Source organism: Falco biarmicus, chromosome 1 (genome assembly GCF_023638135.1).
Source record: "Falco biarmicus isolate bFalBia1 chromosome 1, bFalBia1.pri, whole genome shotgun sequence".
Taxonomy (NCBI): domain Eukaryota; kingdom Metazoa; phylum Chordata; class Aves; order Falconiformes; family Falconidae; genus Falco; species Falco biarmicus.
The window spans coordinates 77547888-77561960 of record NC_079288.1 but is presented as its reverse complement, the minus strand read 5'-3'; the positions used below and the strand labels follow the sequence as shown (position 1 = coordinate 77561960).

Genomic DNA, 14073 nt, shown 5'->3' with positions numbered 1-14073 from the left:
CCCGCCGCGGCAGCGGGGAACTTTCTGCGGGCGGCGGGGGGGCTGCAGCAGCTCTGCCCGCAGCAGCGGCGGGGCCGGAGCCTCCCCCCGGCCGCAGCAAGGCACGGAGGGGGTTGTAGTCCGCGGGGCGCGGAGCCGCCTACACTTCCCAAGGTGCCCGCCGCGCCGCGCCGGGGCTGTGGGTGCGCGGCACCTGCCGGCGGGGGCGGAGCGCGGCGGCGGCTGCCCCGCTGCGGGCTGCGCGGCGGCGGCGGGCGGGGATGGTGCCGCCCGCGGGGGCGCGGTGACGGGCGGCGGCGGCGGGAGCGGCGGGGAGCGGCGGCGGGCGCGGCCCCTTCTGCGCGCCATGAGCACCGGCACAGGTACGCGGGCGCGGGGGCAGCCGAGCCCCCCGGTATTCCGTTCAGGGGACGTTGCTGCTTCCCTGCCGGGGTCCGTCACGTTGCCGTGATGCTGCTTACCGGGGTGCGGGCAGGGGGAGCCGGCTGGAAATTGCTAACCTGAAAAAAAAGACCCCAAGCCACCCTATACAATATGCATATGTGGATGTGCGCGTATGTCGAGGGCAGCTGCCGCAGGCGCGGTCGGTCGGAGCTGCGGCGGTCGGGGCGGCGGGACCCTGCGCGGGGGCTCCGGCGGTGCCGCCCCGGGCGTCGCCCGCAGCCCCGGCGGGGAGCCCCGCGGGCCGGGCTGGGCCGCCTGCAGCGGGAGGCGCCCCCCCGTGCTGCCCCCGCCGCCGCCGGTACCCGCCGCACGGCTCGGGGGGCGCCTGGCCCAGGCCCCGCGGCTGGCATGTGGGTGAGGGGGCTGGCGGGCTGTTGCACCCCTCCGCGGCCGGCCTGCCGGGGGGTGTTCGGGCCAAAGGCTCTGCCTCTCCCGAGGTACCGTGGTGATAGAGGGGGGTGGCAGTCGCAGAGGTTCCATGGAGCCCTGGCTGGCATTGCCACCCGGAGGGATCCAGTTGCCCACGCCAATACAGAAGCGGTGTATCCTGCCATACGTGCAGATTTGGAGAACTGACTTGGAATTGTGTTTTCCAGCGATTCGGCGTTTATCTGCATTGTGTGGCAGTGGGGGGTGGTTACTTCAGGGTGCAGTCGATTGCAACATATTACAGTCTTTAAGGCAAATACAGGGTTGGGCATTTGTAAATTTGTAAATTTCTCCCAGGGGAAAGGAGGAGGCTTCGGGAGTTGATTGTATATTTCATTTCTGAGGGTAACTAGCTGCTAAATATACCCTCTGCCACAACAACAGGGAGACGTGGAATAGCTACAATTACGTGGTGGCTCTGTATGTCAACATGCTTAATCATATCCCATCCTCGCAGCGAGCCGAGTGAGGGCAAACAAAGAGGGAGACCAGCTCCCCGTTAGAACAGTGCGAGACCTTGGGTCAAGGCACCTGCCGGAGGCTTGAACTAAAATCCTCCTTTAGCATTTCCTCATGTCTCTTGAAGGTGTGGGTATTTCCCCGTGTGCTGGTCATCTCCTCCTGGCATGCCGGTGCTCGCAGGGGAAGCGCCCTGGCCCAGGCGGGTGGCTGTGGTGCAGGTGAGAGCAGCGAGCGCATGTTGCAGGGCAATCTTGAGTCGTGTGCTAGAAATCCTGAGTCTGTTCCCTGTCTTTAAAGGGAATTGAGGTGCTTGACACAGGTAGTGACACCTGCACTGGAGATGATTAAACTCCACCACAGTATCCTGTCCTTGGTTACCTGTCTGTGATTTCAAACTGAAGAATATGAAATACTGTGAAACATTTAAATTCTGTAGTGGTAGAACTGAATCTGGTAGAGGGAATATTAGAGTCCAAAGTTGTGTATCTACAATATTTAAAACACCAATTAAAAAGATTGTAAAGTTATAAACCCGGTAGAAAAGTTAATAGATAACAGCCTAGCGCAGAGGAGACTTGACACAATTCTATCTCAGTAATTGCACCAAACATGGTATAAATGAAATGGCAAAAATGAACAGTGCCAAGATAAAAATAACATCCTGGGGAAAAAAAAAGAGTGGAAAAAACCCCCTGAGAGTTCTTAGCTCTCATTTGAACGAACAACTGGCACTTTTAACAGTATTGGTTTAGCTTTGATGTTTGATTTTGCATGTCTATGTGGACTATGTAAACAACTACAATCAACTTTTGTGGTAAATTAAATGTGAGGAGCCCACATCTCTGAAAAATCAATGACAATTTTCCATTAACATCAATGGGGCAAGTATTGTACAGCAAATTTAATGCCACAATTTGACTAAAATCACTGTTTCCAAAAGATTGCCACTAAAATTACTACGGAAAGGCTGTAATTCAGAGCTTGGTGCTTACTGTAACAGAAAAATGGTTTTGGTTCTGCAAAGGAAACAAGGGTGCAACGTGGTATTAAAATCAGCCCCACGTAAGGTTCAGGGAATTGCTGCTGCAGGGTTTGGTAATCGAGGAGAAGTTCCCGCTCTTCCTGTTACTCTTGAGATGAAGTAAACTGTTGCAGATCTGTGCTTGTTAGTCCAGAAACCTTCACGCAGTCTGGGTCCCCTCTTGTGCCAGTGCAACACGTCATTAGCTGCCTGTATCAAGAGGGTTTCAGTGTTTGATGCTGCCTTGCCATTTTAATCATAAGATTTGGTGTTAGATACAGAAATGCTTATATTTGGTAAACGTGATTTAGTTTGTAGTATATAGATGCAGTTAATATAACTTGAAGTGGCTCGGTAGTCCGTACTTTGAACCGTCATTCTGCAGACTTGTGCTATAATTTTAAATCTAGAAAGCATATGATTGTGGGACACAGTAAAACACAGCTCAAATACATTATTGTGTATGTTGTCATTAAATTTTTCCACATGTGATTTTCCTCAGCCACCTTCTATATATTTACTATTGATCATGGCTGAAACTTAGTTACAAGAGCAAGCCCATTCACTGCTTTTTATACCTATGAGATTTATATGGCATGGCTGTGACGTTAGGATTCTAAATGTACTTTTAAGAGTTTATGGTATGGTTATCAGTCCAGTTCTTTTCCATCTTGAAATCATAGCAAGAAGGACAGAGTAGGTTAAAAATTTGAGATTGAGAAAATGAGTTTCCCGTCAGTTCCCAGAAATAGGGTAACATGGTGTTTATTGTTTAAGTACAAAAAAAAGAAGGAATTGCAGAGCTAATTACATACTAGGTGAATTAGATTAGATTAAATTAAATTAAATGTCATGACACAAATTCACACAGCTATTTAGTCTTTAAACTATTATATTAGAGGGAAAATGTGATTGCGTGGATCAGAGAACAGCTAATGGAGTGTCACAGCCCAAATGGAGCAGGAACACAGTGATTCTGGTTACAATAGAGGTTATGCAGGTTGGTCATGCAGGGTCCTGCTCTGCCTGGGAGATGCGTAATTCCTTTTCAAAGTTCACGTGTAAATATGCTGGTAAGAATTGTCTCTGGAGACAGTAGTACAACTGTTTCAGACTGTAGTATATTTTTTAGTTAGATAGAGTGTTTTACTTTCAGCCCTTCATTTTGAGCACTAGTAGAAGAGCACATTGAATTACTAGCTAGGAGCAGCGAGAGGCTGATTTGCTTTGGAGTTCTCCAGCTAATGAATGTGTGCAGATCATAACATGCAGTCCTCCAAGTTTTGTAATTAAACAGAAGTAGAACTATTTAATTCCATTGCCATTTTAACCATGTTTCCCTGAAAAAATAAGCAATCACATGTATTTCCTGATGGTATTTTCTTCCTGTGAAGCTGAATTTCATAGACTGTATATAATTTCTTAGACTGTAAAAAGGAGAAGGCCGTATCTTTAAGATTTTTGGTTGAAGATTCTTGTTTACTCTTTAGAAAAGCATTTCTAGCTCAACGGATGACATCTGTTAAATGGCATAATGCTCTTGGATTATAAGGACATATAGCACAGATATGAGAAGATGAAATAGGTCAGAAGAGATTAGCAGGTGATGGCACATCAGCTGGTAACTCCGGGCTGCCATGGGCCTTCGTGTGCTGCCTCAGCACTGTTGCAGATCTCTAGAAAGCTAGCTAGTTCTGCTTTTTCTGAGCGAGGTCTATTTCTTGCCAACTTGCCTGTTTGCAGTGCAGCATCTGTACAGTAATGAGTGTCCTTCGTGGCTAGTATCTATACACATCTGACTGCCATTTCAGTATGATGTTAAAGTCAGTATACTTTCAGTTTTCCTTCTCAAGATATTTAATGGCTTATGTACTTAATGCCCAATAGGGCTAATAAATGTAAAGAAAATTTAAAAATTAACCAAAGCAGGGCTACTCAGGACACCTTTTCCCTCTCTTACCTTCTTCTACTCAGTGGGCATGCCAGCTTCAAGAAGTGAGGAAACCCTGGTTTTAGATTTGCTTCATTTGACAAATCATTCCCCCTCTACACAAATTCAGCCTTTTAGCAATGGAAACGCATCTCTCTGGACTGTTGTTACTTCAAGCTCACTGCTGCATTTTCCCATCGTGCTAGGGGATTGCTGGTGCCATTAGCTCACCTTTGGACTGTGGGTTCTCAAACCAAGCATCCAGCACTCATAGTAATGAATTAAACATATTTGTGTGGAAATGGGCTGTGCTGCCTGGGGCTTTTGGAAGCAGAGCTCTGGAAGTGCCAGGATGAGAGGGGGCACAGCCAGCAGAGCTGTGCCTCTGCACAAGCCCAGCGTCAGATGCTGGGCAGCAGATCAGCCTTTGAGATTATTGGACGTTTTGCTGGCTCGCTGTTTGCATCCTTAAACATAACCTTAAGGCAAATATTTCTGAATTTAGATTATTCCCTGTGTCAGGATCCATTAGCAGTGTGTCAGGGTCCTTAGCTGCTATCATCTGAAATGTTGGAATGTTTTTTTCAACAGCTTATTAGTTGATGTTCGTGCTCTGAAATCTAGATGGAATATTGTTTTGCAATAAGCACATTTATCTATTTTTCCATTTCAGAAAAGGAATGTGAGAGGAATATAAACTCCATTCAGTGAGTATTTCTGTCTGCTTTAGGAGCTGCTTTGTAAAAGCAAATAATTCTTCCACTGCCATTAGTCAGATTGATCAATAACTCTATTTTGGAGATACTGCTGATCCTATTGGACAAGTTGCTTGATCTGTAGTCAAAGGAAAACAAAGTTTAAATGCAGTTGGCCATGAAAAATAAACATTCCTGAATTGTAGGAGATCACTAGTGATATTTTAAAAATGTTGCTGTTCTTGTATTACAGCTTTTTTAAAAAATAAAAACTTTTTTTTTTTTTTGCTATTTAGAAACTGTTATTTTTAGATTTAAGTAGCATTGTTATTGTGAAACAGTAACAGACTGCAGTTGCTCCTTATGATGGATCTGTGGAACAAGTGTGGTATCTCTGTTGTTACTGTGTAGTAGTAGCTGCTCACAAATAAAGCATTCAGTTCTTGGGAAGCTTTCAAGTACCTTTTCTATCATTTTATTCCTAGCATGATGTACTCTGATACTTCAGAAGAGGATGAAGTGTGATTGTCCAACGTTCTTCCTCTTTCTTCTTGCCAAGTTCGTTTAAGCTTCAAGGAGAAAAAAAAATAATTCCTTACATTTACTGGTTTATGGAGTGAAATAACTGGATATGGTATAAATGTGGAGCGTACAGTACAGTACAGTAGTTATGTTCCTTCAAGTCTGTTTCAGAGGATGACAAAGTAAAATTGAATCTCTGTGCTATCGTTCCGATGGTGAAATCCTTGGTGAAGTAGGAGTTAAAGTTTGATGCATATCATATGAAGAAGCAGCCACAGAACCTGTTTTGCTCAGTGTGTCATGCAAGAGCTTTTGTCGCTTTAGAAAATAGGTCATATACCTTCTTCCCCTCACATATACGGGACTGGAGGTTTCATGGATAGCAGGGAATTTCAGAAGTAATACGTAAGGCAGTTTACTAGTTGATGTCTAAATACATGCTGGGAACTTTCCTGCTGGGCAACGCGAAGTGGGACTAAATGAATAGGCAGCCTTACATGCAGTGATTAATTTGGAGAGTTCTTATCACAGACCACTTGAGGTTTTTTTCTTGACTTATTTTTACCTCTGTCAAGAGAGTTTATTGAGGTATAGATCTGTAAGTCCCAGATTGCTCCAAATACTGCAGTTTAAAATGATGTGAATGCTCTAGAAGTCATGAAAAGTAATTTTACAGTTTCCTCTCTATTTTCATCTCGGTTACTTTCATTTACTTTGGTCTGTTTTCACATTCGTTACCTCTCTTCTCCTGCTGATCTAAGTATTCCTTAGCTGGGACCTGCAAATCAAAGGGGTATTTACCTTGTAACAGACTGCTAAGGATTTTTGATAAGAGTTCAGCTGACCAGTTTGGCTTTATGGAGTCTTGTAGGGTTTGCCTTGCTCCGGTGTTTCTTTTGGCTTTGCAATACCAGTGGCATTAAAGCAATCACTCGGTTACAATTTGAGATGCAGTACAGGTACAGAGGATCTAACCTGGAAGGTTGCATATAGAATTGTGTTGAGCACAGAGACCAAAGGAAATGGTAGAAACGGGCTGTGTTGCCACTCTTACCTTTGATGACAGGAAGATGGGAATAGAAAAGGGTTTGCAGCCAAATCCCTTAACCAGGATACAAGGCAATTGGGAACAGCTGGGGCTGCGTATGTCTGTACTGTGAGTTGTAGCAAGTGTCTGGCAGCGACTCCAGCACCTCACCCCTGTGACTTGCACATATGCTCTCACGTTCTGCTGCCTGTTAACCTGGCTATAAGTCAGGCTCAAAGAGTGCCAGTTGTAGGGTTTCTGCTTGTGGTCGGGGCCTCAGCGTACTCAGCGGCTTCTGTCCTGCTCAGACTAAATAAAACCCCTCGCTCTGCCGTTAGCCTTGGCACAGCGACAGAAGCGTGCCTGAGCGCACACAGTAGGTAGATACTGGTGATGAGAAGCAGCGCTGCTTTGCATGCCATCTCAAACCTCTCTGTGACTACTAGTGTATACTCAGGTGCAGTGTTTCCCCCTGCTTGGTCAACAAGAGTCCATCCCCAAATCCTACCGGGGTTTGTGCAGCAAGTGTCACGAGAGGCGCTTCAGTGTGCATCACTTGAGTGTGTGGTGTGGAAGGAGAGGTGAAGAGGTCTGCTTTTGTTCCACCTGGAGAGGAGAAGGCCAAGGGAAATTAACTTGTGGTCTCATCCCGCTAATGGGTGGGTGGAGGAAAGGTGGAGCCAAGCTTCTCTCACAGATGCGTGGAAAAATGGCAAGAGACCACAGTCAGGAGGTGTAGCAAGGGAAATGCCCACTGGTTGTAAGGAGAAGAAAAATTAACAGTGACAGTGCCTGAACCCTGGAGGAGGGTGCCCAGGCAGGCTGTGAAATCTCCAGCGTCAGAGATTTTGAAAATATGATTGGCAAATGCTTGAGCAACCTGACCTAACTTTGAAGATTTGCCCTGCTGTGAACTGGACCTCAGGGCATGTGATCCAGAATTTTCTGTGGGTATCTGAAGCCATCCATAACCGTGACTGCAGAGCTCCCATTGAGGTGCTACAGAGATCTACAGGCTGATTAATCTTGAATGTTTTGTGTGGCCATTTACCAACCAGTCTTCCTGGCCGTGTTTGGATGGTTCATTCCTGTCTCGGAAAATTGGAGAACAACTAGCGTCAGCTTCGTGTAGGAACACTTGTATGTTCTCCTGCACCAGGCCCTAGAGAGAAACAGGGTTTGTGTACCACTGTTGAACTATCTGTTGCCTAAAGATGCAACAGTTGCCTAAAGATGCAAATCTCTCCGGTACGTTATGTATGTGCAGCTCCAGAGCCCCTCCTGAACTGGGACAGAGAGTTTGGTGTGAACATCTGGCTTCTCCATCACTGCTGGCACTTCAAGAAGTGCTAAGCATCTACCACCCATGGGTGAAACCACTGTGAGCTGCAGTGTTTTGTCGCTCTGAACCCGGGGCATTTATTTATGTGCCTTAGTACAGAATTAGATGTGAACTTTATAACAGCTTTATTCTGATAGCCATGGCATGAAAATGGTACAAAACTAAGATAGCAAGCGTCTTGGAGATTGTCTTAGCATGCTGTTGGCTGTGAGAACAACCAATGTTCTTTAGCATCTTGAAGGCTTCTTTTCCTTACAAACCGGAAGACCTTTAGTAATAAGCATTTGTGTTTCAGTTTGCTGTATGCCACATTTATCTTCATTATTTAAGATCCTAACGCTGTCTGTACCAGCTCAGATTAAATGTTTGTGTAGCCCAGTAGCCTGTGTCCAGCTGCGTCCATTGTCCTGACTGGGGGACTAATGATAACAGTGGCTAATTTTGTCTACCTTGATCATGAATGTTTTTCAAGATGGTACTAAAGCGATGCATCACTTAGCACTGGATTTTAGCTCATTTTTTTGGTAGCGTGGCCTAAATTTTGTCTGCAGAAAGCCAGCCTAACAATAAACTTCTATTTATATCTTAGTAGAGCTTAATATTTTAACAGAGCTACCCAGTTACACTGCTGAAGATTTGATTGTGTCTGTATCATTAATTGGATTTGACTTAAGGCTCAAACATAGGTTGTGCTGAGGACCCTTAGCTCCTGTTATTTCTAAACTTTGGGGTTAAATAGTCTTTCTGGACTGAATTGATATGCTACATTTTCAGGAAAACTGCTGAAGCGATAGGCATTTGTTTCACATGTCTTTCCATAGATCTGTAATTTTAACTTGTGATATGCCTGACCTTTTTTCCAAGGTCGAGGCTGATATTCCATGAGAACAACGTGGTCTGCGTCCTGTGAAGGGTATGAGTCTGATGCTGCCAGCTCTGAAGAAATGCTCGGCTGGGTGTTCTGTTTTGTCTCTGAAGCACATAAGGTCTATATAGATCTAGAAATGTGCCATAGTCATGCCTACTTTAGAGAGCAGCAAACAGCACGAGCTGCAAATTCAAGTCGGCAGAAGCAGCCTGGCTGTTAAGTTGAAGCTGTCAGAAGCTGCCATAACGTTGGTTGGGTAATTGCTTGATTTACCTGTCTTGTCGTGAATTAGAAAAAGGCAGCTTCTCGGAGCCTTTCTAAATATTTCTAAATAAATTTTGGAAATACATAGGAATGCTATATATTGGAGGCAGTCCTAGCTGCAGTCCTGGTAATTTTGATCACATACATGTTTCCTAAGGTTAGTAATTATGTATTTAATAGGGCGATTAATGCTTTCAGTATAGCTGTTTGCACTGTGGACATCAAAAGCTCACCGCTTTCAGTTCTGAAATTCATAATCAGTTCTAGTTGTTTAAATTATTTTTATGACATTGTCTGTGTTATAGGTCAAATTCCGTTGATAAACCATTTAATCTTCTACTACTCTGCATACCTGGTGGTTTTCACTCACATATCCCGATACTGAGTTGTTTGCAAAAGCAGAACTGTCTTCAGACAATAAAAGATTATGAACCTATTGCTTTTCCATTTTTGTACTAATCACTCTGCTTGCTTAGAAAATGCTGTACTGGTTTATACATATATATATATATAATAAGAAAAATATTCTGTTTTCTGTAGTTGAACCTGTTTTTCATGAGTGAACCTGTGCATGTATTTTAAGGAGCTGCGATTCCGGTGTTGTTTACAGAGACCTCAGCAGTGGGTAAATAGCAAGCCCTGATGTCTTAAAGCAAGCTTCGTAGTCTTAGCCCACCCTGTGGCTCCGTGCTCTGGGTCTGGGAGGCAGGTCATGACTATTGTGCTGGAAGGCAAGGGACCAAAGTTTATCAGGTAGCCCCTATGAATTTTCTAGGGAAACTATGGTGATTATGCTGTTGCAGAATCTATGCTATGGGAAGTATTTCCGTTGCATTGATATTATGGTACTATGAAGAACTAAGAGTTACCAAAGAACCTATATTGGTCACAAGCTATTTGGCATTTCAACTTGACAGCTATGTATAGCACTTGAGCAGTAGGGAGGAGGGGACTTTGGATGGACACTAAGAGCTACACATCCAGGAGAGCTGTTGTACTGACCCCTAAACAAGTTGCCCTACGTGTTTCATTCCTTTTTGTCTCTAGGCTGCAATCTCTTCTGCTGCTTCTGAGATGACCATTGCATCTTGCTGTCAGTGTTAAAAGTCTCTTTATCAATGAATGTAGGCTTTTTGTGGCATACTTCTGTATAAGCATCCTAAAATGCTATGCCTTAAAGAAATTATTAATGCAATGAAAGATTTGAACTCATTTAAGTACAAATAATGTAATTAATGGGGTAATTGCTGTTATATTAATATATTTCCTGTATTTCATCTGACTGCAGTTTATGTTGTTTGGAAGCTTTTGGGAAGAGATGCTGTCTCTGGCTGTGTGTACTATATAAACAGCCATACTATTTTTAGTTCCAAGCTGAAAGATAACATCATCTCTTTAGGAAGATTCGCCATATATTGCAGGAACTCCTTCCTTTTTTTTGGTAGGATGTGTCACTCTTTACATATATGTTCTATGATGTCAGGGTTTCTTTTTGGTAGAATTTCATTATGGTATTGTTGATGCTGCGTATTTTTTCAAATACATTAACTTTTTAACAATATTTTTGGTCAATTGACTGCAAAATGCTCACAAGAGAGGGGAGTTTGCTTGTACACACAGGAGAGCTGAGAAGAGATTTGTGACTTTTCTTTGGTAGGATTAGTTAAGAGGAGAAGAATCTGAAATACCGAAGTCTGAATTAAATCTTGCATCCCTTAGGCCACTCTGACTTCGCATGTATAAGGCTTAATACTTTTGGGGTTATTGTTGTGATTGGCATGAGTGGCTGACATTTGTCTCCAGAAGTAAGAAAGGAAGCCGAAAACTTAATTTGATTGCCATCTTCTGCTAAGTTTTGAAAAATAATGTCCGGTCCTTAGCTTGTTCAGCAGCTCAAGGAGGGAAGGAGGGAAGGAAGAGTTAGGCTTGTAAAAACCAATTGCAACAAAGCTAGTTTCTTGCAGTTAACTCCATGCCCCAGGCAGCCTACATATTCCCCCCTTTGTTTTTTGTTTTTCTCTGGATCATGTCCATGAAGAGATTTCATTCAAAAAAAAAATAAAAAATCAGGATTGCAACTGATGTCACCCATCAGGTAAGACTGCACGTATAAAATGAAAGTAAAAATTCCCACAAGACCCTAACCATGGAAAATGCTTTCTTTTTTTTTTTTATTATTTATTTTTACATGGTAGGAAAAGGCTGCATTTATTGGCACCCGAGCTACCAGCATGCAGCCCCACCAAGGAATCTGTGCAGCCCACAGTGACGCCTGTCCCAGCAGACCCCTGCCAGCAGCTGCCACTGTCACTTGCCAGTTGTTCAAAGCTCTTTAAAGGTGCTGTAACATGGCAAAGAGATAACATACAGCTCTTTCCTCTAGAGGCAGGCTTAAGTTAAGATTCCCCTGAAGGCCAGCGCTATAGATATGTGCAGAAAAGTGCAAAAGCCTCTGCTTTTCTCTCTGCTTGCCTGTCTCCCTTTCCCAGCTGGTTAGGGAAGCTGGGGATGGAGGCAACTTTCCAATTTTTCAATTTCTGCCGCTTTCATCAGTCATGGTCACATGAATACAATAGATAATTTGGAAAATATTTGTGATCCGTTCCAGATCAGACTGATAATGCATGTCAGCTTTTGTATCCCCTGGTGACTGAAAGCTTAGTTGTTGTGGTGAAGATTATTTCAGTCCTGGGGGCTTGTACTGAGTCAAGTGTGTTTACTGGGTACATTTGTCCGGATAAAGTGGACCTACTCCAAGCCACTCGGCACTTCTGTTCAAAATACATTGAAACAACCAAGTTCATCTTAAGAAAAATCTGGTTGAAGTGCACTACACGGATTGTTCCATAAAGCTCTCTGTATGCCAGCATCAAGTTCCTATATTCTTGTGTTTGTCGTCAGTTTTTGATCATGTCATCATTCCAAAAGAGTGTAACCACTGGTATAATTTAATGCTGGGGGAAAGAGCATCTGCATAACAAGAGCCATTCAGGCGAGCCATGGAGCAGACAGGTCACACGGGGGGGTGTCCATGCGGGGCCAAAGGCAGCACCGGCACAAGGTGGTTATGAAGAACTGCGTTTCTGAACAAAGTCATTTCAGCTTTTTGTGTTGTTTGAAGCCTTTTCCCAATGTTTGGCCTTGGCTCCAGAGGTGTCTCACAGTGGGTTGTGCCTGCGCCTGCCGTGCAGGTGGGTGGTTGCAGTCTTGCTGGTGAGGAGCGGTGGTTTGATCGTTGTCAAGCTGAATGGACCTGCTGTAAAGAAAAATGCAGCCCGGTGTTTCTTTGCAGGAAATCCTTAATATTGTACAATAGTGGGCTTTAACGTTCAAACCATAGGAGCCTGTTTCAGAAGCTATATTTTGAAAAGCACACTCCAAAATTTGTTAAAATTAATAGTTTATTTTGAGAAATTCATGAGGCTTATTTTCAGAGCTATTGACACAAAGCCTCCAATGAAACAGAAGCCAGGCCTGAAGCCTAAGCCCCTGTAGGGAATGCCTGTCAAAATACGCCATGGCAGAGCATCAGGGTAAGGCGCTGGCAAGTTAAATTTGTCTTATGTGTGCCCAGAGAGTCTCAAGAAACCAGGACTGCTAATGCTAGGGATGCTGACTTATCGGAGGAGTGCAGCTACATGCAAGAGGATTAATTTTACTAATACATGCTTATAGTTTGTCTAGCTAATAAGGCTCTGCAACATCTGATGCAAATCCACAGAAGAGTTAAATTTAGTAGGCATTATGTTGCACCTTTAGTTTGAAATGGACATTTGTGTTTACAGCTTGGAATTCCTCATTTGTAGTGCTCATAATAATGTTTTAATAGCTATTCTGAAATTGATTCCTTGCATGTTTTTGAGGTGAATCATTTTCAAGTTTGAGAGTAGATACACTCTTTGTCATGTATAATCCCTTTGAAGTGTAAGGAACTACACACTCATAAGAAAACTTCATGCTGCAGTTATTAAAAGCTACCCCACAGCTTGAGTTGAAAATTTGAAGAATCTTTTGTTTTTAAAAAAAGTTTGATTCAAATAAGAATATTTTAGATTTCAGATATTTTTTATTGATAATATTACTCAGACCAATTCCAAATCTAGCTTTGGTCAGCTTTCTTGTACAGACGTAGATACTAAAATGTTATTCTGTAAAGTTCAACCCCCAGAGCCCCCTCATCTGTGAACTATTGTGCTGCAAATTATTGTCAGAATATGTTATCTGAAAGTTTGCATCTGTTTTATGTCACTTAATGCAAATTAATTGTAGATAAAATATGCTAGGACATTAGCTGTTTATTTGAGGTAATAGTTCTGTTTATTCAGCTTGAGGAAACTGAAGCTGAAGTTAAGAGCACACTTTAAAAAAGTAAGTAGGAAGCAAGAAAACAGGTTTTAATTATGATTTAAAATAAAATCAATAAGCAAATAGGGCTAGAATAGAATTAAAAAAGATTTCTGTAGGATGCTGTGGTGGTACATTAACATACTAAACTATGTGAAGTGTGACACATTTTCCATATTAGAATTAAACAAATAGCAGCTTAATGCGTTAAGTCATTTCGGTGACATCTGCTCCGTCAGTTGACTACGAGCTGGAGAATTAAGTATTATGGCAAAAGATGTGGATGGATCCAGCTGCTCAGGATTCACTCCAAGTGGTGGAGGACTGGGGGCCAGTTTTGAGTCCCTTTATACCAGTCTCGTTGGTGAGGTGCTTTTGGCCCCTGCCTTGGTTAGGCAGGAGTTGTTCAGCTGTGGGCATTGTCACCACCGTCCTGTTTCCCCTACTGCAGCAGTAAAATCAGTGAGTGGAATGAAAGGGGGCATTTCTGGTGCATCCCAGAAGAATATCACTTGCTGTAGGAGTATTTTTTCTCTTTTTTCATGTAATATTTTTCCCTTTCATTGGGGCTACACCAGTCAGTGAGCTGCCCGTCTTACTGCATCTGCTCTTTCCAACACGCTGAGAACGCATCTTCCCAATAAAACTTGTATGATTGGTGTTCTTGCTCTAAAGCAAGGTATTGTAGTGTATCTCTAGGACTTTAAATGATCTTATATTAATGT

The 14073-nt window shown here is 43.4% G+C and overlaps 1 protein-coding gene across 8 annotated transcripts in view; it reads left to right on the top strand.

The window, feature by feature from the left end:
- Nucleotides 1–205: 205 nt before the first annotated feature.
- ABLIM2 (actin binding LIM protein family member 2) overlaps nt 206–14073 on the top strand; it is a 144836-nt gene continuing 130968 nt past the window's right edge. For 5 of the 8 annotated variants that reach the window (XM_056351359.1, XM_056351342.1, XM_056351332.1 and 2 more), the window contains exon 1: nt 207–362. In XM_056351359.1, coding sequence (XP_056207334.1) covers nt 347–362 — 16 coding nt within the window. In that variant the 5' untranslated portion in view covers nt 207–346. Of the gene's footprint in view, nt 363–14073 lie in introns of all 8 variants that reach the window. The other 3 variants (XM_056351366.1, XM_056351352.1, XM_056351376.1) reach the window with 2 other exon arrangements.